General features: G+C 38.8%; 1 protein-coding gene across 3 annotated transcripts in view; it reads left to right on the plus strand.

Moving 5' to 3' along the window:
* Positions 1 to 24,220, plus strand: part of CLSTN2 (calsyntenin 2) — a 224,559-nt gene extending 200,339 nt beyond the window's left edge. Inside the window, exons 11-19 of one of the 3 annotated variants that reach the window (XM_086467855.1) lie at positions 10,258 to 10,424; positions 14,793 to 14,941; positions 16,390 to 16,613; positions 19,282 to 19,452; positions 20,084 to 20,229; positions 21,379 to 21,506; positions 21,938 to 21,943; positions 23,095 to 23,308; positions 24,014 to 24,220. In XM_086467855.1, the coding sequence (XP_086323981.1) occupies positions 10,258 to 10,424; positions 14,793 to 14,941; positions 16,390 to 16,613; positions 19,282 to 19,452; positions 20,084 to 20,229; positions 21,379 to 21,506; positions 21,938 to 21,943; positions 23,095 to 23,308; positions 24,014 to 24,220 (1,412 nt within the window). Of the gene's footprint in view, positions 1 to 10,257; positions 10,425 to 14,792; positions 14,942 to 16,389; positions 16,614 to 19,281; positions 19,453 to 20,083; positions 20,245 to 21,321; positions 21,507 to 21,937; positions 21,944 to 23,094; positions 23,309 to 24,013 lie in introns of all 3 variants that reach the window. The other 2 variants (XM_086467857.1, XM_086467856.1) reach the window with 2 other exon arrangements.
* Positions 24,221 to 25,678: the final 1,458 nt, after the last annotated feature.

The following is a 25,678-nucleotide window of genomic DNA, read 5'->3' on the forward strand; positions in this document are numbered from 1 at the left end:
TGTGGGGCTGCTCAAGAACTGGTGGGGAGCAGGAAGAATGTATTTAGATGGCAAAGCAAAAAGTCAAGACCAAAAAGAATTGTGATTTACTCTGATAGCACTAATAGGAAAATCTGCTGCTGCTGTGAAGGATTTTCCCTTTCATATATTACAATATTCAGTTCTGGTCTGGAAACTGGGAATTGTTCTGCTGTTTCTCTAAGAATCTGAGAATCCTCCAGGTTATGAGACAAGTGACTCTTTCAGCCCTAGTCTTTTCATTACTTACACTGGTACTTAACCGGAGGTGACGTAGGAATTATCATGCTTGCACATCCTTCTTGTCTTTCTCAGAGTTACGTCATGCAGGACTCAGGCACAGAAAGAGAGTTCTTTCCTTTGAGATTAATATTTCCTATTAATATTTCAATTCCAGAGTAATGCTTTTCTGACTTCTATAGCCTTGTTTATAGCATCCATTATGAAAAGTTAGGTTAGTTTTTATTTATACCTTCAGCTGTTCCACTGAAATGTAAGAGCAGTTTTAAGTTCAGAGCTGTTCTCCTGAATCTAACATGAAAACAAGACAAATGTGCAAACTCTCAGGCTTATGTGATAAATTTAAACTTCAGCCTATGATGTGCTCACTGTCCCATTTGCATCAAACCATTTGCCTTTTTTTTTTTTTAACTGACATCAGCATGTCAGTTGTAATGGCATCTTTACCCTTCCTTCAGCAGTGTAAAAAACATGTCTGATTTGTTTGTTCCTGATTTTATGCAATATTTCTTTAAATAATGTGAGTTGAGTGCTAGGACTCTCCTAAAAGGAGGAAAAATTAGCCTTTTCCTGAAGAGCAAAGTCTTGCCTTAGGGACAAGAGGGTATTGGAGGAAGAAGTTAGGGTCCCAGTGTCTGGATGGCAGCCTGGAGAGAAGCAGTGAGTGAAGATCGCTGAAAGAGCAGAGAGCCAGGCTTTAAAGGTGATAGAAGAGAACCTTCCTAGGGTCGTTCAGGCACTAGGTAAAGTTTACTGCAATTCAGAAAGTCACTCAGTTCCCTAAAACCAAGCCTGGGGGATAGTTTCCAGCTTTAATGACACATTGGGCATGAGGAAAATTGCATGAAAAAATCTTTTTTATGTTTTGTTCTGGCATAATCAATATTAATTTTCTCTACTTAAAATTAGGTATTCTGGATGTTAATCTAGTATAATCTTCCTTTTTAAGTTTAAAAACCTTGGTTCTTTCTTCAGGGAGCTCATTAAAGATCTATGCAGCTGTACCTCATTGATTTAAGGTCCTAGCACAATGGCTAGCATAGAGTTAATTGGGTTTTATTTTGTGTAGTTCATGTTTAATACTGCTGTACTTTGGGGGTGGGGGGATAGTTTCTCTGAGGGTGGGAGTTAAAGCATTAGGCCAAACTGTTTGTGTTCATTCAGTTACATGTGACCCAAGAGCAGTGACAGCTGGAGACAGAAACTTCTTAATCTGTTGTAGCCTATCTCCAACAGAGCACCAGTCTTCATGCATTGCAAATCCCAACTTACTTCTTAGCTGTGATTTCAGTGATACTAGGCCTGGAAAAAGGTAATACTGACTACACAGCTAATCAAACTGGATTCAGTGAACTAACTGAGGGTGGAAATGGACAGTTTGTACTGCTAGTTCAGCTGTTCCTGAAATTAGGCCTTTATGTACCGTGGTAAAGTTTGATGGCTTTCTCTGCAGATATGTAGGGTTAAGGATATAACTTAATTTTAACTTCTTTAAAAGGCCCTTTTTATTCACATCAGTAGTCTCTCAGATGATTGTGAAGGGTGTGATTTTGATGTAGGTGGGGTTATTTAGCTCCAAAGTGCTATTCTGTCTCTAATGGTGAATGACATTTTGAGGCAAATTATTCTTTCTCATTGGTATCTAAAGGAAAAAATTGACTTGCTTCCCAGAACAAAAGAGACACCAAAGAGGACAGGCGGGAAGTGTAACCCTGACACTGTCTCTAAACCCCAGCCTCCCTGAATGGATGTTAGAAGCAGACATAGTCCATTGGGATAGGAGAGAGCTCCTCAAGGCTCAACTTTGGCTCTCGTTTCTGCTTCTCTAGCAATGAAAATACTCTAGCTTTGCCCTTCCAGCTCAAGATTCTTGAGAGCTTTCCAAACAGTAAAGAGATATAACACAGTTCTGCAGCAAGGAAGTAGAATCACCCTTACGCTGTAAGGATAAAGTACAGTATCAAGAGGGTAAGTGATTTTTCACTCAGGTCACTTAAAAAAAAAAATCTGCATCACAGCAAGAATAGAGTCAGACTTCCTGATCAACCACAAAATTGTTCTTATTTTCCCTTTTAGCTTTTGCAGTTCTGTTTCATTCTTCTAACCAATACAGACAAATTAAGGTTAGCTTATCCTGGAGCTGTGCTTTCTGGGAGCTTACCCTTGTAAGTTCTCCTCTGAGTTCATTACTTTTGATTCACTTTATCTGAGGACATAGCAAATGGACCCTTTTACAAAGTGAGAAATTTCTTCCATTAAATGAAGGTTTATAGGTTCCCACTCTGATCCCTTTGTTGCTAAATGTTCTGTGGCAAAGGCAGCCAAAGGAAGGGAGTGAGTTACATGATTTGGCAGTCTAATCATCTTTTGTACCACAGGCTGCAAACAGACTTCCTCCACGTTTCTCTGAAAAGATAAGATCTTGAGTTCATACTCTTTCCCTCCTAAAATGGCTTATTTCTTTATGCATCATTCCCAAAGTCCTGTCAGGAAAGTAGTGACACAAGTTAATGAATTGTCACAAGGTTATATTGTGGCTTAGCATGACTATAAGTCATTATTTCTAATAATGCCGCCCATTCTAGAGTGCTGGAGCTTCACAGTGTAATTGTGCTGGCCACATTGCACAGGGGAAGGTCTTTAGGAGAAGCCTGTCAACAGACAAACTTTGTTACCATGAATATAGCAGAAGGCTATTGTAGTTCTGGTTTTCTATTCTGTTTTTCTTTTGTATTCTCCTGTCATTTTCCTCTTTCCTTTGGCTGGAGACCAATTTTTTCAGAGGCCTTCTGTGGAATAACCTTATTAACCTTATATGTGAGCACTCTGTTGATGTATCAATCACAAAATTGCAATTAGACTTACTATTCAAGGCCAGAAGAATGGTAAGTTAAAAGTTGGAGAGGGATCAGATCACTGAGAGACAAATACACCATGGGCAGTGTAGCAGCAGCAGGCTGTATCACTTGACCTTGGACTTCCCCAAGAGATTAAGATAGTCAACAGACAGAATGCACATCTAACACTGGTGGATCATGCCTTGGGGGCTCACATACCTTGCAGCAACCTCAGGCATCATTGGAGTGATACCAGCAAACAAATTAATGCAAGACCATCTAGGTAGTTTTCAACAGAACGTAATGCTGAATATCTGTATACTGATGCTTCTCTTAGTACAGCAATGTTCTCTCTATATTGCCCTTCTCATCAAAAATAAGGTGGAGTGAATTTCTATGCACTTCACAGATCTTTGCTGGAATTTAACTGTAGCAGAAATACAAACGTATGTGTAAGTTTAGTTTTGAAGGGCTTTCTCTTGGACAGCTGAATTTGCATTCAAATCTGTCACTAATTCAGCACAGATATGTGTCCCTTATTTAATTGAATTTCTGCACTGGGGACTATGCACCAGCACAATAATGTTACTTGGAGAATAAGAATATAGTTTTTTGGGCAACATTAACATCACTTGGACCGTGGTTTACTGTAAAGATATATGACACTGTAATATTTTTCCATTATTGTCATCATTTCCCACAGTTCCCCTGGCAATAAACAACAAAAATGTATTGGCTTAATTGTGAGAGATTAAAAAATGTTTTTCTTACCTTTAGAAACATTATCTTATATAGCATAAATTATACCACTTTTGAGCTACGGACCTATTGCACAGAGATAGATTAGCATATGCATACTTAAGAGCAGGTAGCCCTTAGTGTTCTCCATAGTTGTCTTATTTCAGACAATGATTTAAAGCCTATAGCAGTCTGTGTGAGGTTGTCAGGTTATGATATATCTACCAAGAGCAGGGGCAGACTTAAATAGTGCCATGTTTGATGAGTGATTTTTGCCTGAATGATATAGAAAAAACCATTAAAACTTTTCTGTGCTGAGAAGCTCTTGGAGTATAAAAACTTGAGTCACTAATTGGGACTACTCCTGAAATCTATGTTAGGCTTCATCCTGTTTAACAGCCAATCTACTTGTCAAGGAATTAAACCCAGCTCCCTAAACTGCCATAATAAAAAGATGAGATAAATTTGGGGGCTTGGACCTGAGGACTTCAGAGCCAGAATTTCTTGAACTTGCTTCCAAATTCACTTCAATATTTATGTTGGGACTCTGAATAATCAATCATTCCTTAATTATCTGGCTCAGTATAACCAGAGTCGCATCTCAATTGGAAAATCTCTTGATTTATCATTTCCAGTGAAAACCTCATTGTGCTTAGACTGCCCTGATAATTACTTGCTCATTGTTAGGGTAGGGCAAAAGGCCTAAAAGAAGTTCTGTGAGCTCAATAAAGTCACTTGTTAAAGTCACTGACAAAAAGGCAAATATGTTTTTTGGAGATTGGTAAGTGAATGCAAACAGCACTTTACAGCTCTGAAGTCAAAACAATACAACTGAAAAAATTCAATAGTAACCAAATTCTGTCACCCAATGTGAATCTAAAAAACAAACAAACAAAAAAACCCCAACAAAACCAACCAAAATGGCGTCATGGAAATAGGCTTTTCTTCTGCAAGTTTTGTTGTCAGTGTGTATGCTGTACTTGTTCAGCTCCACCAGCATTCATGCTTAGCAGAAAAGAAAAGTAACTCAGAAAGACTTTATCAAGGTGACTCTGGGTAAAGTTCTGGTGCACAGGACCCCTCTGCCTATAGTGCCTGAGCTGCCCTACTTGCTTTGCATTGACAGAGTTCCAGGCAGAAGAGATCACAACCAGAACAGAAGAATAATCCCAGTCCAGAAAATAGTTATTATTTTAGCAAGTGAAAAATGTGGTGCATACTATTTTGACAATGACTAAGCAGTGAACAGCATTATACTAAATAATTATGTGTGTCAACAATTCCTCTGGATGCTCCAACAGCCTGTTGACACCATCTTCCCATTACGGGTACTGAATTAATGCCAAAAAGCCAACATCCATCCTCCTGTATCTGTCAGACTTTGGAGGTGGATGTGCATGCTGGGCCAGGTGGAAAAAGCAAAACACGGTTTTGTCATCAAGGTCTGAATAACACTGTAGCCTGTGTTGCCTGACAACTGTGATAGTGACCACAATATTTACATTTAAGGAAGGGAAAAAAACCCAGTGGCTTTGAAAAGTTGTCGTGCAAGGGTCTGTAATGAGAATAAGTGATGTTGTTCTATACTGTTGTTTCAGTCTTTTTTTGTGTTACAGACATTAACCTAATTCCCTGACTGACAGTAGGGAAGGTTCCATTTTCCTTAGTTGCTTACATCATTCAGCTAAGTCTTAACTACTTACGTATCCCCTTAGCTATTAGCACGCACAGCATATTAATCAATAAACATAGAGCTGAGTGAAACACAACGTGTAACACAGTTGAGGAGTAGGTTTTCTTGTTTTCTCAAGTCTTAATGCTATAACGTCATTGTGGAGGTGTGCTATATCTGAGCTGTATCTCACTTGTAAGAAAGGGCAAAAAGACCCTGACAGCAAAAAATCCCATGAAACTTGCTGAGGCAGTCTAGGTTAACTGGATGGCCTGTACCTTTGGATAGAAACTGGCAGATGCTGTGTTACAGAACACTTCGTTTTTCACTGCGCCATGACATTGGGAAGTAGAAAAAATTTTAGGGCACTTGGATTACCTCAAGATCATCATCGCTGGAGCTCCATGTTGTTCTCTGAACTGTTGCTCCAGAGGTTTGTGTAATCTATTTAGGTCTTCTTCAGTATCTCAGAAAGATTGTTGCTTAGGCTGTTTGGTGCCAGAACCGAGAGTTAAGTTCAAAGTGTCTTAAAGCAGTAAGAACTGTTGGGAGTAGCTCATGCCTTTTCCTCAGTTGTTTCTCAGCATGTGGTGATTTCAGTAATGAGTCAAGTTCAGACAATGGAACTGAGCATTCCTCCTGCCCCATGAAGTCAGTGGCTCTGAGCTGCCCGTCAGCTGCGTGTGGAACTGCATGGGCATGAAATGTATCATGCTCAGGTTCAAAGGATCTCTATTTGAAAAGACCTGTATTTAGAAGAATTTGGATAATCTGTAAAAATGTAACTATCAGCATTAGCCACAATTATGCACTGTGCTTTAACATGCTATGGAGTTACCATTTTTATGCTGGATTAAATATATTTACACTCATCTAATCTTGTGAGCTAAGAATTTTAGAGTGACTAGGACTTGGAGATTGGCCATCCTGGGCTAAATTTGCACCTGCAGAGAAGCTGAGGTCAAATACTTGAAGAATATTAGATTTCAGAAGCAGAAAGACAGCATTCAAACATACTAATATAATAGAACCAAGCATGAATAAAACACTGATACAGGCAGGAGTAAAACAGCCAATTGCTGAGGACTTTCAATTTATTCTGACAGTTTTTTCTTCTTACATTTTTTGGAGCTTGAAAAACTGTATTCCCAGTAATCCCTTTTATCAAAGCTAGAATACAGGATTGTAGCAGATTGACTTTAGGCCATTCCTTCAATTTTAGCAAGACTTTTGGGGTTTGCTTCCCAATTTTATTGCATTGGATTTTGTCCATTTGCAAGCTAATAATTACTGGCAAGTGAAACACATCAGCAAGCTAACATACCCCACAGAGCTGAGAAGGTTCTGAAATGCTGAGGTAGAAGAATATCAGAATGTCAACATGCTGCAATTACAAGCAGCTGTGATAAGAGTCAGATACAATGACTTCTGTTCACCTTTGAGGATAAAACTGGCAGGTATATAATTTTGTCTTTAACTCTGGTAAAAGGTGCTTATGGAAGGCTTATTGAGCAGTCTATTTTTCCTAATAAAGTGTGAGATAGTATTCTGTCTTTAAGTGCTTATGTTTTTTCATGTGGAAAAAGCTAGTATTCACACTGCCCTGGATTAACAGGCCTGTCCTATGTAAAACACATAATGTTGAAAAGAGCGCTCATTTATGGTTAGTACTTCAGATAATAGCAGGAGTTCCAGGAAGAGCAACAGGGACGATCATAGCCTACAGTATTAGGTTGAAGATGTAAAGAAAAGGCCTTGTTTACCTTGTCAAAGGAAAAGGGAAGGCATAGCTGTATTTTGACAGCTCACATTCCCTATTAGAAATAAACTTCCAATTCTAAGGATCAGTGGTCACTGCAGTGGATTTCTTGGGGAGCCTCTGTCTTCAGAAGAGTTTAGAACAGCTCAGGCTGAATTGAGTACAGTTGTTCTTGTCTTGGGGCGAGGGGACAGTCTGTATCATCCTTCAGTGTCCCTTCAGACTCTGCTATCAGTTGTTCTAGTGCAGCTGTCCCAGCCTGAATCGCCCTGTTGTAACCATAGGCATAGTTTTGCAGATTTTCTCTGCTGGCACAATATAAGACTAGCTAGTCCCAGCTATTTTTCACTGACATTTTCCTGCAATACTTGCTTTTTTTACATAGCACTTGATAGTTTCTCTAGAACAAAGATTACATCACCTCCTTTACAGTCCAAAATCAATTTATGCATCTTCACAAAACCCAACCTTAGTCCAGTGAACAGGGTAAGTATATAAGCCGCCTGTTCCTCAAATACTCATTGTTTTTGTAGTGCCTGTATTTGCAGAGCATTTTAGAAGCTTATTCCTGAAAACACTCATGTTCTCTTCCATGCTTTTATGTTAGAGGTTGGGCAGACAACTTACAGGACAGATGACTTTAAACAAGAATTGTACATCTCCAAGATGGTATTGCCTCCTTGTACACCAGTGTTTGTTAAAGTGAGCCTTGGGCAGAGTGAATACTCTGTATATTTAATATGTTTTGTGGGCAATTACTGTACCATTGTAAATGACCTGGCAATGTAACTAAAGGTGCTTTGTCAATGACACCAGAGAAGAACTAGTCCAAAGTGAAAGAACCAATCAAAAAAAGAAATCCAAACCTGAAATTCCTGTTCATGGATGTAAGCACCAGTCATGTTACTCTCTAGCTTTACTTCAACTGGTTTATCCTGGTTGTTTGTCAGGCATAGCCACAGCACTGAATTCCTTGTTCTAGCTTCTTATCTAGTCCTTTATACATTTTAATAAGCTAGTTTCATATTTAAATACATTAGCTTATCTGAGGCTGCTTCTTATTTTGCATCTCCTCAAAACTACTAAGATCTACTGGCAGACTTACTGTAGGTTTCTAAATGTCAAGGATCCAGGATTAGTGTTGGTGTTTTAGCCTTGGAACTTGCTGTCTTCAGAACTCTGTTAGGGATATGAGAATTTGAAGCTTCAAAGCACAATGTGATTTCCGTTGTTCTTCTGTAAGTTCTTATCTGTTTTTCTCTCTTTTTCTCCTTTTTAGGGAGAGGTTTGCATTATTATTATTTCTGATTTGGCTCACCTTTTTCTGTCCAGATACATCGCTGCCGTATTAGTGGCAGCATGTTCTTTTAAAGACAATGTAAAGAGATAAATATAACAACATTTTTTTGCTAAAAAGCCAATGTCCCCGTAATGCACTATGTATTTACCAAATAATTGTCTTGGTGGGTATCAGAAAGGCTGAGATCACAGTGAAAACTAATACTGCACTTTAGCTGTTGCATATGTGAAAGTTTCTATGAAACCTCAAAAAAATTCTACCCAGAGAAAGTTTGTATAATGGACAAATGAATGAAAGAGAGGAGAGGAATAATCTCTCCTTGAGGATCTTTCTTTGGGGTAAAAAGAGTGGCAGTTTGTGCTGCAATGTTAACAAAAAAAGAACAAAACCTGTCTACTTCTGTGAAGAAACAGCCTGCTTAGTCACCTCCTTTTCTCTCACTGCACCAGTGTGTATTTTCTTCACTACATAAAATAACTCGAGTCTTATTTGTAGTGCTCATAGTACACATATAGTGCACAGACTAGAAGTGATGTTTTTCAGGCTTTTAGGTAGCAACATGAGCCTAAAGAAGTTTGCCACTTCATCCCTATCCTATCTCCAATCCACACACAAATCTTCAAGTTCAAGCTTGAGCTGCCTTGCCTGGCAGAAATAGGTTGTTTGTCACTAAAGCTACAAACACTGTAGAGATGAGTTATCTGCCAATTACAACATCTTATCAACTGCTAATCCAATTAGTCTGCACGGCTTCACTGTTGCGTGGCTCTCTTAGTCCTCTCAGGCTCAAGGTAGGCAGTAATTCACATGCACTGATAGAGCTAACACTTGCAGAAAAGACAAGCTCTAAAAATTCTTCTAAAGGAGGATAGGTAAATCACTATATATCCCATGAGTAATTTAGATGCTATGATCAGTGGTGCAGGCAGTATGTAATCACATTTTACTGACAACTCCTAAAGATCAGTCTTCCTTTGAAGCTGCCTAGAGCGAAACCAAATAGTGTGTAGCTAGAGGGCCTAATGCAACACACAGTGACGAGACCTGATCTCGCACCAAAGGAGCTGCTTTGGGTAAGGGAAGCACTATAAGCCTTTTAGCATGGTCCTGTGCATTGGCCTGCATTGACTGCTGGGAATTTACACCATCTCTAACACCGGTTAGAGACAACCATTTGTAGGGAGCATAGCAGTCTGCTTACACAGAGCCATGACTCTTAGCACGTCTAAGAACATTGTTTTGGAGGAGAAAGGCAAAGTCTGTGTAAGTGATCTGGTAAGAGAAAACTTGGAAATACAGTTTCTGTATAAATAAATGTTGGACCTTAAACGGTTTTTTTCAAATTCATGTTTGATTACTTCCATAATCTCATCAATTCTTTTTTAAAAATGCTATGCTTCCTTGGACACAGGTTTGGGAAGCCAAGTTTCATCTCAGAGTATGTTATCACAGCTTTATAAACACCTGAATACAATACTGGAAAAACACTGACGAGAATCTTAAACACAGGCTGCTACTAGGTCCTACCCAACAACTCATAAAGCAATTCAACTTACCACAATAAATAGGATCTCAAATACACTTGGCTAAAATGGATATAAATTCTTTAAATGTGTTAAAACATAAAGTGAATTATTAGATATGTGCTTTGTGTATTGGTATCAATAATCATTTTATATTCTCTTTCTTGCAGGAGGTGAAGTCACCAAGCCCAGATTTGCTCAGTATTTCCATGGCAGCCTGGCCAGTCTTACTATCCGGCCAGGCAAAATTGAGAGTCAGAAAGTGATTTCCTGTTTGCAGGCCTGCAAGGAAGGTCTGGATATTAATTCTCTTGAGAGCCTTGGCCAAGGGATAAAGGTGAGGGATGAACTGACATCGTCTTTGATAAAAATTTAGAGCTGATTTATGAAGTGGAGAGCCCAAGGTAGAGTACACACAGTACAAATGTACTCCCAGAAGCAATATGTAATTTCCCATAAAGTCATGCAAAGAAAAAGCGGAACAGTAGAAGAACTGTGACACCACAAAGAAAAATGTTTCCATTACTGCAAAGCTAGATGATCAGAAAGTAAGGTGCTGCTGATACTTCAGAGTCTGTAAGAATTGCCAAGTTGTGTTCTCATGCTTATTTTGGTAGTTTTTACAGAAATAGACATGATTCCAAAGAGTTATTGAATTTTGATCTCAAGTAGCTTCAAAGCAATGGAAAATGTAAGTGGAATATCCTTCATCTAGAGGCAACTCCAAAAGAAGTCCCAACGCAATCATATTGAAAAATTTTAAGTGTGTTCGAAGAGAAAAATGTTATATGACATGAAAACTGGATAATAAAAAATCCTAAAGTCAAGAATTAAAATTTTACATTTGCATATAAATCATTATCCATCTTCATTCTGCATATGACTACTGATATTGTAACATTTTTTCTAAGTTTGGAGAACAGACAGAGGGAAATCCTATTTCAGTCAACATAGTGGCCACATTACTTTGCATTGATTAAGACAAATTCTCTTCTTTTGGATATGTGTGTAGGATCTTGACTATAACTTCTATAATACTTATCTGAGATGCATTGCCAGTTTCTCTTTACTGATACCATTATTAATGACAGGTGTTTTTCTGCCTAATGTGTAAACGCTATTAAGCTATTTCCTAGTGCACAATACCAGCTTCCAAAGGAGCTGAGCTTCAAATTCAAATTGGGAAGATACTTTGGCTGCAGACTATGCATCCTGTGATGCTGCACAGGTGATTTTTTTAGTGTGTTGTTTTTTCAGTGAGGAGGAGCATGGTGCTGTAACACTTGATCTAGAGCATGCAGTGGAAGTGCCAAGTACTACATTTTATTACCTAAACCTTTTCATTGTACAAGATAGGAGTCTGACCTGAAACACTCTCAAATGTCTGTCCAGGTGATAAGTTGCAGTAGTAAAACCGATACGTTTTCTGAAAAATGGGTAAAAATGAAAATTGAAAGTGCAAAGGTAAGGAGGAATTTTGCTAGCTCTAGCTTTTACATATGAGCAAGACATCCCAAAGAATTTTATTTTTTTTTTCGTCCTACCAAGGACATCATTAAGAATTTCACATTGTTGCTTCTCCCAGCAAAATGGCACACTTATGAGTAAAAGCTGTTTTTAAAAGGCAAGGCGTAGAAAGAGCAGGTAGGGTTTTCTGGAACGCAACTGTACATGCCTACCAGTAGGGTCATTGCTGGGTTGTTACATGAATTAAAGCAGTGTACACTTGGACCATGGTGCTTAAAAGCATAGTAATTCCTCCCCTATTGTCACACTCTGAAACTTGACAATATTTGAGTAGTTAGGAGGAGTGGCTGACACACTAGAGGGCTGTGCTGCCATTCAGCGAGACCTGGACAGGCTGGAGAGCTGGGCAGAGAGGTACCAAATGAAGTTCAACAGGGGCAAGTGTAGGGTCCTGCACCTGGGGAGGACTAACCCCATGCACCAGTACATGTTGGGGTTCGACTTGCTTGAGAGTAGCTCTGCAGAGAGGGACTGGGGAGTTTTAGTGGATAACAGGATGGCCATGAGCCAGCAATGTGCCCTTGTGGCCAAGAAGGCAAATGTTATCCTGGGGTGCATTAAGAGTGTGTCAAGCATGTCGAGGGAGGTCATCCTCCCACTCTACTCTGCCCTGGTAAGGCCACACCCAGAGTACTGTGTCCAGTTCTGGGCCCCCCCAGTTCAAGAGGGACAGGGAACTACTGGAGAGAGTCCAACGGAGGGCTATGAAGATGGTTAGGGGACTGGAGCATCTCTCCTACAAGGAGAGGCTGAGAAACATGGGGCTCTTTAGCCTGGAGAGGAGAAAACTGAGAAGGGACCTTATCAATGCTTACAAATATCTAAAGGGCAGGTGTCAAGAGGGTGAGGCCAGGCTCTTCTCAGTGGTGCCCAGTGACAGGACAAGGGGCAACAGGCACAAGCTGGAGCACAGGAAGTTCTGCTTGGACATGAGGAGGAATTTTACTCTGAGGGTGGCAGAGCACTGGAACAGGCTGCCCAGGGAGGTTGTGGAGACTTTTTCTCTGGAGATCTTCAAAACCCATCTGGACGCATTCCTGTGTGACCGGCTCTAGGCTAACCTGCTTTGGCGAGGAAATTGGACTAGATGATCTCCAGAGGTCCCTTCCAACTCCTACCATTCTGTGATTCTGTGTGATTCTGTCTTGTTTCATAGGCTTGGAAAAAATCCCCTTTATACAATGTACTGCTGCTACAGCATGGGTGATTGCCTTCCTTATTGTGCTAGCAGTGCAGTGGGGGAAAAGGAGAGTGAGGGATTGGTTTCTGCATTTTCTTTCCTTCACCCAACTTCAAATCATTTTCATTTTTCTGAAATACAGCCAAGGCATCGTGGTTTTTAAAATTTACTGTTTTCATTTTTACCTCCTCAGCAAGCTCAACAGATAGTACAACAGGAGGAGTCAAAAATGAAAGGAGCAGTCAGTGATAGATTGTGCTAGGTTTTCTTATTGGGGCTGCCAGAAAGAAGTTCAGATGAAAGCAGAACAGTTGGTGCCTGACCTTGAACTAAAAATTAATGAAGAGAAGGTGTTTCTGATGTCAAAAATAAACATACCTGATCTCAGACAAGCATATGTGACAGCTGCACAGATGATGGGTTCTGTGTGGCTATTTACATGGCACTTAGTAGGTTCAATGTTGGGAAACTGATGTTGGAAGGTGTTTCTGCTGGGCAGTTTGGACTCATGAAGCATCACCCTTTAGCCACCTAAGAAAGAGCAATGCAGCTGTAGTACAGTTTCTGACACAGTGGTGTTGGACGGTTGATTTTTTTTTTGTCTGCAGCCTAATCTTCAGATATCTGTAACAGCTCTCAGAAACACTGTCTAAACTGTCGCTATTTTTAGCCTTTTTCAATGAGAGAAAAATGGCTCAGACTAGGGCGTTCTCCAGTTCCTTTGGCAGCATTCCAGCTGTTCTGCCAGCTGACCTATTAAGTTAACTAGCTAGCTAGAGTCCCCTTTTGCTAATTTTATTCTCTACTACTGCTAGCTTACAGAAATGAAAAAGATGTGTATGCAGGCTGTGACTCCTGTTAGTCCTCCTCTTTGTTAAAAAATACCCTTCAGTGTGTTATGACCTTCCTGCACAAGCTTTAAATCCAGTCCTCTGTGTTGTGTTCAACAGAAAACCCTGTACTTCATTCTGTTCTTCACAGTCTATTTGCTCTTTCGCTTTTCAATCTTATTGTAAGGAAGTGTAGCCAACCATTATCTGTATATAATAGAACATGTTCATATAATCAATATCCAGCTTTGAGAAGGGACTGCGCGAAGGGTGCATTTCTTTGTGTTTTGTGCTGACAATGGTAGGATACAAAGTCAAGGGGGTTAATCTGGTTTTTCTCTGTGATGCAGATGGTTTGCTGAACCAATTAACAGACAAAAAAACAGAATCAGGATGAATTATGATAAACATAAAATCAACCATTTGCTGTGTGAATATAGTAGCAGTTTCTTGGTCAGCAAGACTGCTTTTTGTTTAGTGCAACGGACTAGAGAAGGATCAGGGCTACAGGAATAACCATTGACTGCAAGGTTTGTTGGCTCAGATGAGCAGCTGGCTTAGTGCAAGTACCAGCTCCATCTTAAATCATGACACCCTTATTGATCATGAGACAGAGAAAGGAGAATCCCCTTTATTGTGTCTGATGTTAATGAAGATGTAGGAGACAAATGTTATAATGTTTTGTTCATCCATGTTGGAATATATCTCAGAAAGATAGCCCAGGGTAAAACCAAACAGAAAGCAGGATAAAAGGTGCTTCTGCATGCTACTCTGATTTAAGCCAATATTTTTGTATGGACAATGTGTTTAACCTAAAAAAATTACATACTAATAATAATGATGACAGTAAGTTAAGGTTTTGAACTCTGCAGCTGCAGAAATAGTATCAGCAAAGCTGATAAGGCTGGGCAAAGTACAGCAAATCAGGATTAGTTTACTGTAAAATTAATTATAACAGTAGTTATTCAGATACAAAATAGATGACTAATACAAGTACATGTTTTAGGCAACAATATGTGGATTCACCAAACAATAGCTACTAAGATTTTTTTTTTTCCTTAAATCACTAGATTTTAAACTTACGTCTGTGCAACATTCCTTAAAGAAATATCTTATTTTGTACTCTGTACCTGATACCTGAAACACTAATTATATGCATTTCCTCTAGTATCACTTCAACCCTTCCCAGTCAGTCCTTGTCATGGAAGGAGATGACATTGAGAATATAAATCAGGCTCTCCGAAAGGTCTCATACATCAACTCTAGACAGTTTCCTACTGCAGGCGTACGACGTCTAAAAGTCTCATCTAAAGTCCAGTAAGTTGTACTTCAGCTGAACTGAACAGATTAGAAATATTTTTAATGAATTACTTTTTTCTTTGGACATGTAAACAGAAGAATTTTTACTAAATGACATGGCTACATCATACTTTTATGTTATTGTGCATAAAGGATTAATTTCATTTACTTTTATGCTGATTTACATTGTGGTTTTCTTTTGATATTATCCTTTTAAGAAACTTTTCTTGTTAATGTAATTTACTTGCATTGTGTTTATAGTTTGGAGCATATAGCCTGGATTGAACAGTATTTGCATTTATTGAATTCTTGTTTTACTGTTCATTTTTAAAAATTGCAGTTTCTTCTGAGACAGCTAGCGCCATGACTTTTTAAAGCAGGTCTATTGCATCTAATAGACAACACAGCGGCAAGAACAGTACTTGTAGCTGTGCTTGAATTTGTCAGTATATTTACATGGCTGTCGTCACTGAGGTACTGATGTTGGATGTTAAACAGAAATCCATGTCCTTCCATTTTCATGCAACAACAGTGACAGAAACTGCACAATAATGTTTACAGTTCTACATAATCAAAGAGCCATCTGCCACTCCCGAGCTCCCCTGGGGTATGCCTCTGTTACAGCAAGTTGTACAGTGCAGTGAAAGCAGATTTCTAAAGTGAAAACAAACATCAGTTCTATGAGCTCTCATCTACTGCTTGTACAGTTCTTGCTAAGTACCAAGTTTAGTCTAGTGCTGTGGGCTGACCACAGTAAGTGTTTGGAGAACATCTTTTGATGTAGTTTCACTGGAAGCAGTCCGTTTGCACACTCCAAGGCAGGCCCAAGCCTTGTGTCAAGATAAGTAAGGTAGAGTTTCTCAGGAGATTCACTTCCAAAGCATAGTGTGATTCAGGTGCAAATGCTAATATAGGCCTATTTTGTCCCCAGTAAATACTGGGGGGCTGCTAGAATGAGTTCATGGTGGGTCCAATTTAAATGGATAATTAGGCCCTTTTATTCACAAATGACAAGATAACCATAATATATGCATTAGATATTGCTTTGAGACGTCAATGTTAGGTTTACTAAAGTTAGTTGTTGTCATGTAATTAACTTTAAATCTTTTTAACCATTCAAATCTTTGTTGAGTGCCAGTTAAACATCAAAACATTATTCTCATAGTGATCTTACTAAAGACTGCGCTTGTCATGAACCTGTTTGCTAAGCTGTCCCTACATAATTTCAGTAGTTGTGAATGTGGGAGGGGATGAGCGCAACAGAGCTCTTACTGTCACTGCTGGCCCACATGCATGGTGATACAGAAGCAAGTCCTTATGTCTGGCAGTGTCAAAGTATGGAATAGACTGATCTGAAACAATACAAAAGAGTTGAGAGCCATCAGGTGGGTTTTGGACAGTGCAAGTGCCACACAGCTCTGATGTACAATGTGTTACATGCAGTTAATGAATAATATATTTTTCAGATGTTTTGGTGAAGATGTCTGCATTAGTATCCCAGATATAGATGCGTATGTAATGGTGTTTCAGGCCAATGAGCCCAAGATTACAATAAGTGGGATGGACCACTTTGCTAGACCAGCCGCACAATTCGAAAGTGAGAGAGGTGTTATTTTGTTACCTGACATCAGGATTGTCAGCACAGTCGCTAAAATGAAGCATCCAGTGGACTTAAAAGAACATGACAGAGGTTTGTGGATTTCTTTTAAGTAGTAGTACTTTGTAACATGACCCCTCACATTTTTTTAAAGGACAGTGCAAACAAGTAACACAAAGGAAGACACTTCACCCAGATTAATTTAGGCAGTGTTAGTCAGCAGTAGTGCTGTACCGAAGACATTCAATTAAACACATTGAAAAATGTATTAAATAGTGGTAGATTAGCATGTGCTTCAAAAAAAACCAGCTTTTCCCTTTAGTGTCTTGCCTACTTCAGAGTAATTTCCACTCTTCTTTACATATTCCATTGAATAACGTATTTTCACTAGAAACTCTCTGTTTGTAACAGAAATTTGTTAACTGTACTGATAAAGTGTAAAGCAGTAATTGACTTGGAGTTTTAGTTTATTCTTATGTTTCCAGCTCTGCTACTGACTTGCAGGTGATACTTGAGAAAGTAATCTTGTGCCTCAGTTTCCCACCTACATGATATAAATATAATCATTTGCAAAGATTTTTTTCAATGATGACTGTTTATTCTAATGCTGAGCAATGTGTGTATCATTACTCAACAGTAGGTGAATTTTCAAAAATATAAATAAGGTTTAAAATAATTGTCTATAAAAGAATCTTCCTTTTGGATGTTTGTGGGCAAGGTAAATGAAAAGCCTAGTAGTCTGAGTAATCATTCTAAACAATATTTGTTGGACTAGAATACGCAGAAACTAGATGTACATCTCTTAAAAAGATAAAATCACTAATGATGTGCAAGTGTAGGGGCATGGATTCCCTGAAGCCATGCTCTGTAATCATGCTGCTTATCACTTGCCTGAAACTGCATCTGTCCTCTGAAGGCTGGAAAGGGTATCTTATCATAATATTAACTGGATACAATTGCAGTATGTAAAAAAATGAATTCTTACATAGGAAAGAGTGATCGTTGTCCACCACTTAAGCCACAATGCATGTATAACGCTCCATGTCCCTAAATGTTATGACATCTTCAAAACTGTTTGGTGAATTAGCCCTCCAGTTTAGTTCATAAATTTAATCTATCCCAATTTTTCCAAATACAATTATTGACATAATTACTGTTGTATCACCTTGTAACCTAAAAAGACAGAGTCTCACCTTGAAAAGGAGCATAGCAGCATTTCTTAAACTACTATTTAATTCCTTGAAAATCAGGCACTTCCTAATGTGTCATCTCTTGTTTGCTTCCACTAAGAGTGTTTAAAATGGATAGATAATAATTGGCTTTGGGAATAATTGTGTCTTGCAAAAGACTATTGAATTCTAAGTCTCAATTCCTGCAATATAAACTTGAATCATTATTTCTCTCAGCCCTGATATTGTCTGACAAAGGCAAAGAAAGCCATAAATCTTGACCTACCTGTAGCTATTTTTCCACTTACTTATTGGGGATTTATATAACCTGATCATCATGACTGTAGCAGAGATGCATATGGCAAGGCTGTGTATTCCCCAGTCACAGTTAGGTCTGTCTCATCAAAAGCAGATCAGGCAGTTACCACAGGCAGCAGCATGACTGCGGCTCTGAGGTCTTACTTACCTGCAGAGGGCCCCCGGAATGCCAATATATTACTGCTTGTCCTGCCTCAGTAGAGAAATCAATGGGATCCTGCCAACAGCTGAAGTTGCTGCCCCTATCTCTCCTGTTTGCCCACTGGCAGCCAGAGCAGCAAAGCTGACAAGTTGAGGCCTTTACCTTGCTCTGCAGCCCTGCTCTTGCCTGTCTCTCATAGTTTCCCATGAAACAGCCCAACTCATCAGCCCTAGCAATATTCAATTTGCCTGTCCTGCAAATTTGAGTAGGGTACATTTTTGGATAAGTTAGAGCTGTACCTAGAGTTCAGATACTCAAATTCACTGTACCAGGAGCTGGGAAACTAAGGCATAAGACTTCTCTGTCTGTGTCTACCTTCCATACACCTTCTAAAATGAAATTCGCAAAATGGGTAGGAAGTTTCAAGATTGCAGTCTCTGTATCTATGATACCCTCAGGGAGCTGGTTAAGCAGTCTCCCCAGACACTCTATGCTAAATTGACCAGAGAATTAAAATATTAAATTGATACGCTACTCTTTTTCTGGCAACAGAATTATTTTTTTCAATTGTATGTACTGAAGGATAGTCAGTTTACAACTCAATTTCTCCAAGTCACACAACACAGGATCTTGCCATTTATGATAATATCATGTTCTTGGCTAGATGGTCATGTTCTCTGCAATGCAAATTCTTTATGGGCCATAGAGTAACTGAAAGAACCATCCAAGCATAGATATATTTGACATGTATTTTTCCAGTTTGATTTTCCTTGAGTGCTACCAACATGGTATCAATACAGTCCTGAAAGCCAGAATTGCTTACATTAATTTATTTCTAGGATCACTTCCAGTCCTGTTCTTGGATGCCTTTTATTACAGAGCAATATATTCTCTTGTCTATCTCACTAGATATTTGTAGGCCTTCATCGTCACAGCACCTGAACAGGCAAGACATTTCTCTCTTGATTTGCTTCAAGTATGCTGTATTGGATATCAGCAAAAACCAGATCAGCCATCTTTGCAAAAATTGAAAGCCCTGGTGCAAAGCACATAAAATGACTGAGCTGTTCTGTGATCATTTGTCTTAGTTTCTTTCTTCTTTTTTTCCATGGTATATGCCATGTGTTCGCAGCCAATAAGCCAGTGGCATTAGAGGAAATGCTCCACAATTTGGATTTCTGTGATATTTTGGTCATTGGTGCAGAACTAGATCCGGAACAAGAGTGTTTAGAACTAGATCATGTGGAGCTTCAAGGAAAACATCTAGATGCCACAAATTCCACAGCAGGATATTCAATCTATGGTATGTTCGTGGACTTTGCTTTCACTTATTTCTTCCCACCAACGGTTACATTATTGGAATGAAAGGACTCGTGTGAAAGAAATTAGACAGAAATCTGTGATATAGTAGCTGTAAAAAATATTCCAGGAGACTGTATCTCAAAAAGTACAATCACTTCTTGATCTCTGGGTGTGCTGTGTTTATTCTATGGGATACATCACAACTTTATCTTGATCTCAACACCCCTCCTGCTACTCTCCAAACAAGGAAAACAACAACACTGCTTGCTTTAAATGTGTGGGTTCTTGAGGACCATGACAGTGGAATATGGGAATAAGGGGATTTCTCACTGCTCCTGCATGATGCTGGTAACTCAATGGCCATTTTTTTTTGATTACTTAATAATTTACTCTGAATCTTTGCTGTTGTATTTTTTCCTCTCCATTATGGACCTACGTTCATTTCCAAAAACTATTCTCATATAATTTAGTATCAGCCAGAGGCTCTATCAGGGAATATTTGATGCACTGCCACTTTAAGATCATTGGGCAAACTTTTTATTTTCTATGAACATTTAATTGCTCCTGTACTGCACAGAGCATTTGTTATATAGCATCTCCTTGAGACTATTACTGCTCTACCACCGTTTCAGGTGTGGACAGCATGCACACCTATGAACAGGCTCTTCGGCAGATTCGATATCGTAACTGGCACACTTCTGACACCTTTGACAGAAAGTTCAGAGTCAAGTGCTCGGAGCTAAATGGACATTACACTAGCAACGAATTTAACTTGGAGGTAAGCAACCATTTAGTCGGGTTTTCTTTTCCAGCACTGAGGCTGAGCACTAGCCTTATCTTCAGCAACATCAAGTTGTCTTTAAAATATGTAAAATTATTTACACGTTCTGGTAACTATAATCAAATAGAGGAAAAACTCTAAGTTCTATTCAAATGGGAAGTTGACTTCTCCTGTGGGCATTCCTCAACGTGGCGCTCTCTATTCTGCTGTATGTGTAAGGAGATGACCCTTCTCTTGAACTCTACCAGAAGAGAATTACTCCTGTTCAAATGGAATGGAGGCTAAGGTTGTCATTGTTGGTTTGGCATGACATAAAATCTCCTACAGGTATTTTTGAAGACTTATACTCCTGCTCGAAAGTAAATCATTACAGCCTCACTATGTTCCTTAGATGAGTTACTTTATTACTTAACCTGATGCACTTTAGCAGGAATCATGGACCTATTGTGAAGAACCAATTTATCCAGCCTAGAACCCAAGTACCAAGTAACTACAGGAAAGGGCAAGACCTTCTTAGCAATAGGCTCAAAACTCAACAATTGACTCTGAAAGTTTTTACATGTTTACATTGTATTCTTTTCACCTTAGCATTCTGCAGCCCTGACAATGACTTGGGGGGGGGGGGGGGGGGGGAGTGTATAACATAACTATCAATAGGACAGAGAACTGATATGGTGTCTTCAAAGAAAGTCACTCTGAAAGTAGGATGCAGGAAAAACTGAAACCTCTTTTAATTCTCACGTACTGTTTTGGTTTTAAACCCAGTGAGTTTTGATACATTCTCTGTCAGTGTTCAATGTGACAAATCTCCCACTAACTTACAGGGAACACCTAAAAGCTGATTAGTATAGGGAAAAAGATGTCACTACTTACCCAGACAGGTAAATCAAAAACATCCTTTTCTGTTGCACTTCATAGTCTACAGTTAGAAATGTTAGAATGCATTTTTAATGCTAGAAATGAGAAATATATTAACCTGTGTATTTTTCACTAGCCTAAAAAAGGTTAATTTGGCCTTTAAGAGCTATATAATAATGTTTCTATCTACTGATGAACTTCATACTTCAATGTAATGTATGGAGCCAGCAGGCTTGGAATGTAGAGCACTTTTTAGTATTTAATGTCTTTTTTATTCTCTTGTGCCAGGTTAATATTCTACACAGCTCCAACTCCAACTTCATGGACCATGTAAATCATATGATAGTACAGCCACAATTTCTCCAACCTGTTCACCACCCAGAGGGAAGCACAAGTGCTGTTCACAACTCAGGTATGTGATGACTTTACAGGGACTGCTTATAATGACTCTAGTGTGTCAGTATTTCCCTCGTGATTCGTCCTCATGAACAAATAAAGCCCTGAAGTCCATAGTTACAGCTTGTGAACCTCACAGAGATCATTGCATAGGTATAAAAGAAGGTGACATTGAACTCTCTCCTTTCAGGGAAGCACTTTGTAAATAAAAACTGGTAGCATTTTCTAAAGTCTTCTTTAAAAGTTATGTACTCTGACCCACATAGCTAAGAAAATGTCTTGTTTATAGTATTCAATGGCATGAAGAATAATATTTATGCTCATATTGTCTTTGTACATCTGTAGTTTTATGGCATATTAATTTCTACCCACCCCTTTCTAAGCAAAAGGAATAAGTGTTTTATTTTTCAAATGTATAGTTGCTGCAGTGCTTCTTTTAGTTGCTGTCCAGGCCTCAGTCTGGACCTCTCTGGAGAGAAGATAGGCCCACCTAGCCATGTGCAGGGGGCATTAGTATATATTAAATACCGTATTTAAACTGAATTTTTAGACTATATGAGTTAAAATATATACCCAAATCTGAAGCCTTTTCAATGAAGTTAAACCCAGGGCAAAGATATCTGTTCAAATGCTGGATTCTGAAATCCTTTTAGCTGAAGGAGATATGTGAAAATAAGTAAAGCTGATGAAAAGTGTAGGTACTTATAAGTAGTTATATACAGTTATGCTTAGAAAAATTACTGTATTTTTCTGTACACTTGTACAGACATTTTACTAAAATGAAACTGAATTTTTGCAAAATGAACTACTGCAATCCAGTTCTTTTTTCTTCAATATTGTTCTGATTTCAGAGTTCAGTTCTTACAGGCAGGGCAAGGAGATAAGATGGGGTACAGAACTACTATAGCTCCTGGAACTGCAGTACCTGGGTGGCAAAGGTACAGAGAAAGTGGCAGCGCTTCTCCACTAACCTAATTACGGAGCTGATAATAGAAGAGTAGTTCAGAGAGATTTCTTCCTGTGACTAGGTGGAGACAGAGGCTTCTCAGAGTGCAACAGAACAGTGAGGAAAAATGTCTTGAATCCTCAAGAGTCTCCCAGGAAGGTTGTAACACAGGCAAATAGAGTGGCAATGTTTTATTTTATTTCTTGGAGACCAAGATTTAGATCACTATACAAGTGTTTGAAACCTTTAAACATATAAGCTTTGAGATATACTTTTTTTCACAAATGAGGTAATATCTCAGCTGTAATCAGAAGGGAACAACATGCTGGTAAGATAACTGAACCTTATTGCAAACACTCTTGTTCTGAAACTAATTGCTTCTGCACTGATAGACTACTTGTCTTTTGTAATAAAGTGGATTAAAGAACAAATGGTAGCCATACTCACTTTTTAGTTATGATTTGTAATACTCATTATAAGGTATCTGTAAACACCGTTCATGTATGCTCTGCCTTAGTAGGTGGGCAGTTGTCGACACTTTCTGTAGTCCCAGGCACACCACAGGTGGCTGTGATGATTCTCAGTCCAAAGAAGAAGTGCTGAGGGGAAAAAATAGACAATGTGTTTAGTGTTTTGTAGGCAATTTGTTCCACAAATGTAAGCCCATTCCTTTTTCCACCTTTTGTTGCAGTTGTTCCAAGTGTGGCTACTATCATTATCATAATCTGTGTGGGCATACTAATTTTCATCGTAACCCTGGGGGTCTATCGAATTCGGACAGCTCATCAGCACAGCTCTGCAGACACCGAAGGAAGTAAAGAAAATGAAATGGATTGGGATGATTCTGCTCTGACTATTACTGTCAACCCCATGGAGGTACATAACTGAGCCATAGTATTGTATCATGATACTACCAGGAGATACTGTCTGGGCCGGTAGCTTACTCAGCAGAGAGTTTTAAGCCTCTTTCAGAGTACACTTGTTCAGGCTTGGCAGAACAGTTGTGTGGATGTACACTCGGGACCCCGTCTCACTTTTCAGCTCTGCACGCTGTGCTAATATGTAATTGAGCACTTAATATTTATTGTCATATATAATTAATGAATAGGATGGTGAAGAATTCTTGGGTACACCACCAGTTCCTCTCCATCCATATTTGCACCTCAGGTACCCAAAATGATATAGTTACTTTGTTTTTAACTTTATAAATTAACTAAAATAAGCACTTTTTAACTAATATAATAACTTTTTAACTAATATAAGCACTAATACACTAAAAGGAAGGGAAATGATGAGCAGTTTAAAGAAACTGACAATTACGGGTTATATTTTGGCAGCTTGACTAACAAAGATATTGCTTATTGACATTCCATTCATGTTACAGTCACAATATTTTGAATATTTGTTACTGAAATGTATAATATTTGATGCCTAATAGTCACATAACAGTGGAAAGCAAGTTTTCCCAGCACGTTAGCATTTCTAAACGTGGAATAAATGCTCACATTCTCACAGCCACTGGCTAGCAAGAAGGCACTTTTCTTCTATTGTCTGTCTTTCATTTCTTTAAATGCACTGTAGAAATATGAAAAGCCTCACCAGACAGAAGAAGAGAGTGAGGAAGAAGACCTAGAAGACGAAGAGGAAGACACAACCAGTGCTGACTCAGATGAAAGTGAAGAGGAGGAGGAAGAGGAAGAAGAGGAAGAGATTGTCCAAAAGGGAGACAAACAGAATGCCACCAGGCAAGAGCAGTTGGAGTGGGATGACTCAACACTCCCATACTAACAGCCCTCCAGCCATATTGCTCTTTTGTAACAACCAATACAATGTTTTTTCAGAGTCTATGAATTCATTGACAGGATTTGAACTTCTGCTTGCCTATAGCTGTTTTGCCTATAATGATCTTGTTGTAGTAATTGACAATGATAGAACTGACCCTTTTCTTACATAGCCCAGAGAAAACATGATACAAACATACTGGCATCACCAATAATAAAGTAATCTAGAAGTTGATCTGTTAGCAAGTGTAGTTCTCAATTTCCTGTTTCTGTACCACAGATATTTGACAAAAGTCCTGTCACTCAATCCATAGAGGTTTTTGCCTTTGCTATTTTTTTCATGCAGACGAGATTTCAGCTTGTTATGAAGAATTACTTGTGTGAGTCCAAATAAGTTGCCATTTGACTTCACACTCTTAGAGGTGTAAAATATAATCCACCTTCAAATTGGGGCAGAGTTTTAGTGCTACAGGTGACAGAGGCTGAATTCCATTTGTCATCTCGTCCTGCCTTCTTGGATGTTAACTCTCTGTCTTCTACAAGGGAATGTCTAGGACTTGACACAGGATGCATGTGTGCCTGTGTAGAAGTGGACAGTGTATTTTTTTCAGGCATGCTGTCAGAACCTTCAAGACAGGCAACCCACCCATAGAAACTTAAGAGAGTTTTAAAAAAGAGTAACAACAAGGGGCTGCTGAAGGTTACAAAAAAAAAAGAAATTTCGTTCTGTGTCCACAGAGTGAGTAATACGATCTTACGCAAATGGTAAATTCTAATAGGATTGGTTTACTGAAAACCTGTAGAGCTGGTCATTAGTTATGGATTGACCAATTTGCAGCAAATCGATGCTTTAAACTGTCTGTCTTGTAAAATCATTAGCTTGCTGCAGTATCTTACTGAAGTGGTGGAAAATAAGTGACCCCATTATTCCATAGTTATGTATGGTGGGGATTTAAACAATGATTTTACATGAGGAAAATGTTCCCTTTTGCTTTAGTGAATGCCAGCTGGAATCTCTGTCTGACTGTATTCTATAAAACATTATGTCCTATTTCTTCTATACCCTTACCCACCTATGAGTGGCACAAGAGAAAATGACAACATACACAACTGTCAGCTCTATTTTGTGCTCATATTTCTCCCTTGTTTCTTCTTCCTGAAGCCATTAGTGTTGGGAAAAGGTTTTATAAAGCAGAACAAAACCAAATAAAACCTACCTGGAACCAAAAGAAGTGAAAATGAAAAGTAAACTCTTAAGAGGTTGAGAGAGTATTTTAGTTTGTTATGGTAACACAGCATATTTTTCTTAAACACTGTTTAAAAGGGAAAAAAAAAGTTACGTACAATGTGTTGATAAGTCTGTGTGGTGTGGTTTTGGTCCCCTTTCCTTAATTATCTTTGCATCTTTGAATGCTCTGCATACCAAATGATTCAGACTTGCTAGGATAACTGCTCTAATGCATAA

This window comes from Leptosomus discolor, chromosome 7 (assembly GCF_034619465.1).
Source record: "Leptosomus discolor isolate bLepDis1 chromosome 7, bLepDis1.hap2, whole genome shotgun sequence".
Classification (NCBI taxonomy): Eukaryota; Metazoa; Chordata; class Aves; order Leptosomiformes; family Leptosomidae; genus Leptosomus; species Leptosomus discolor.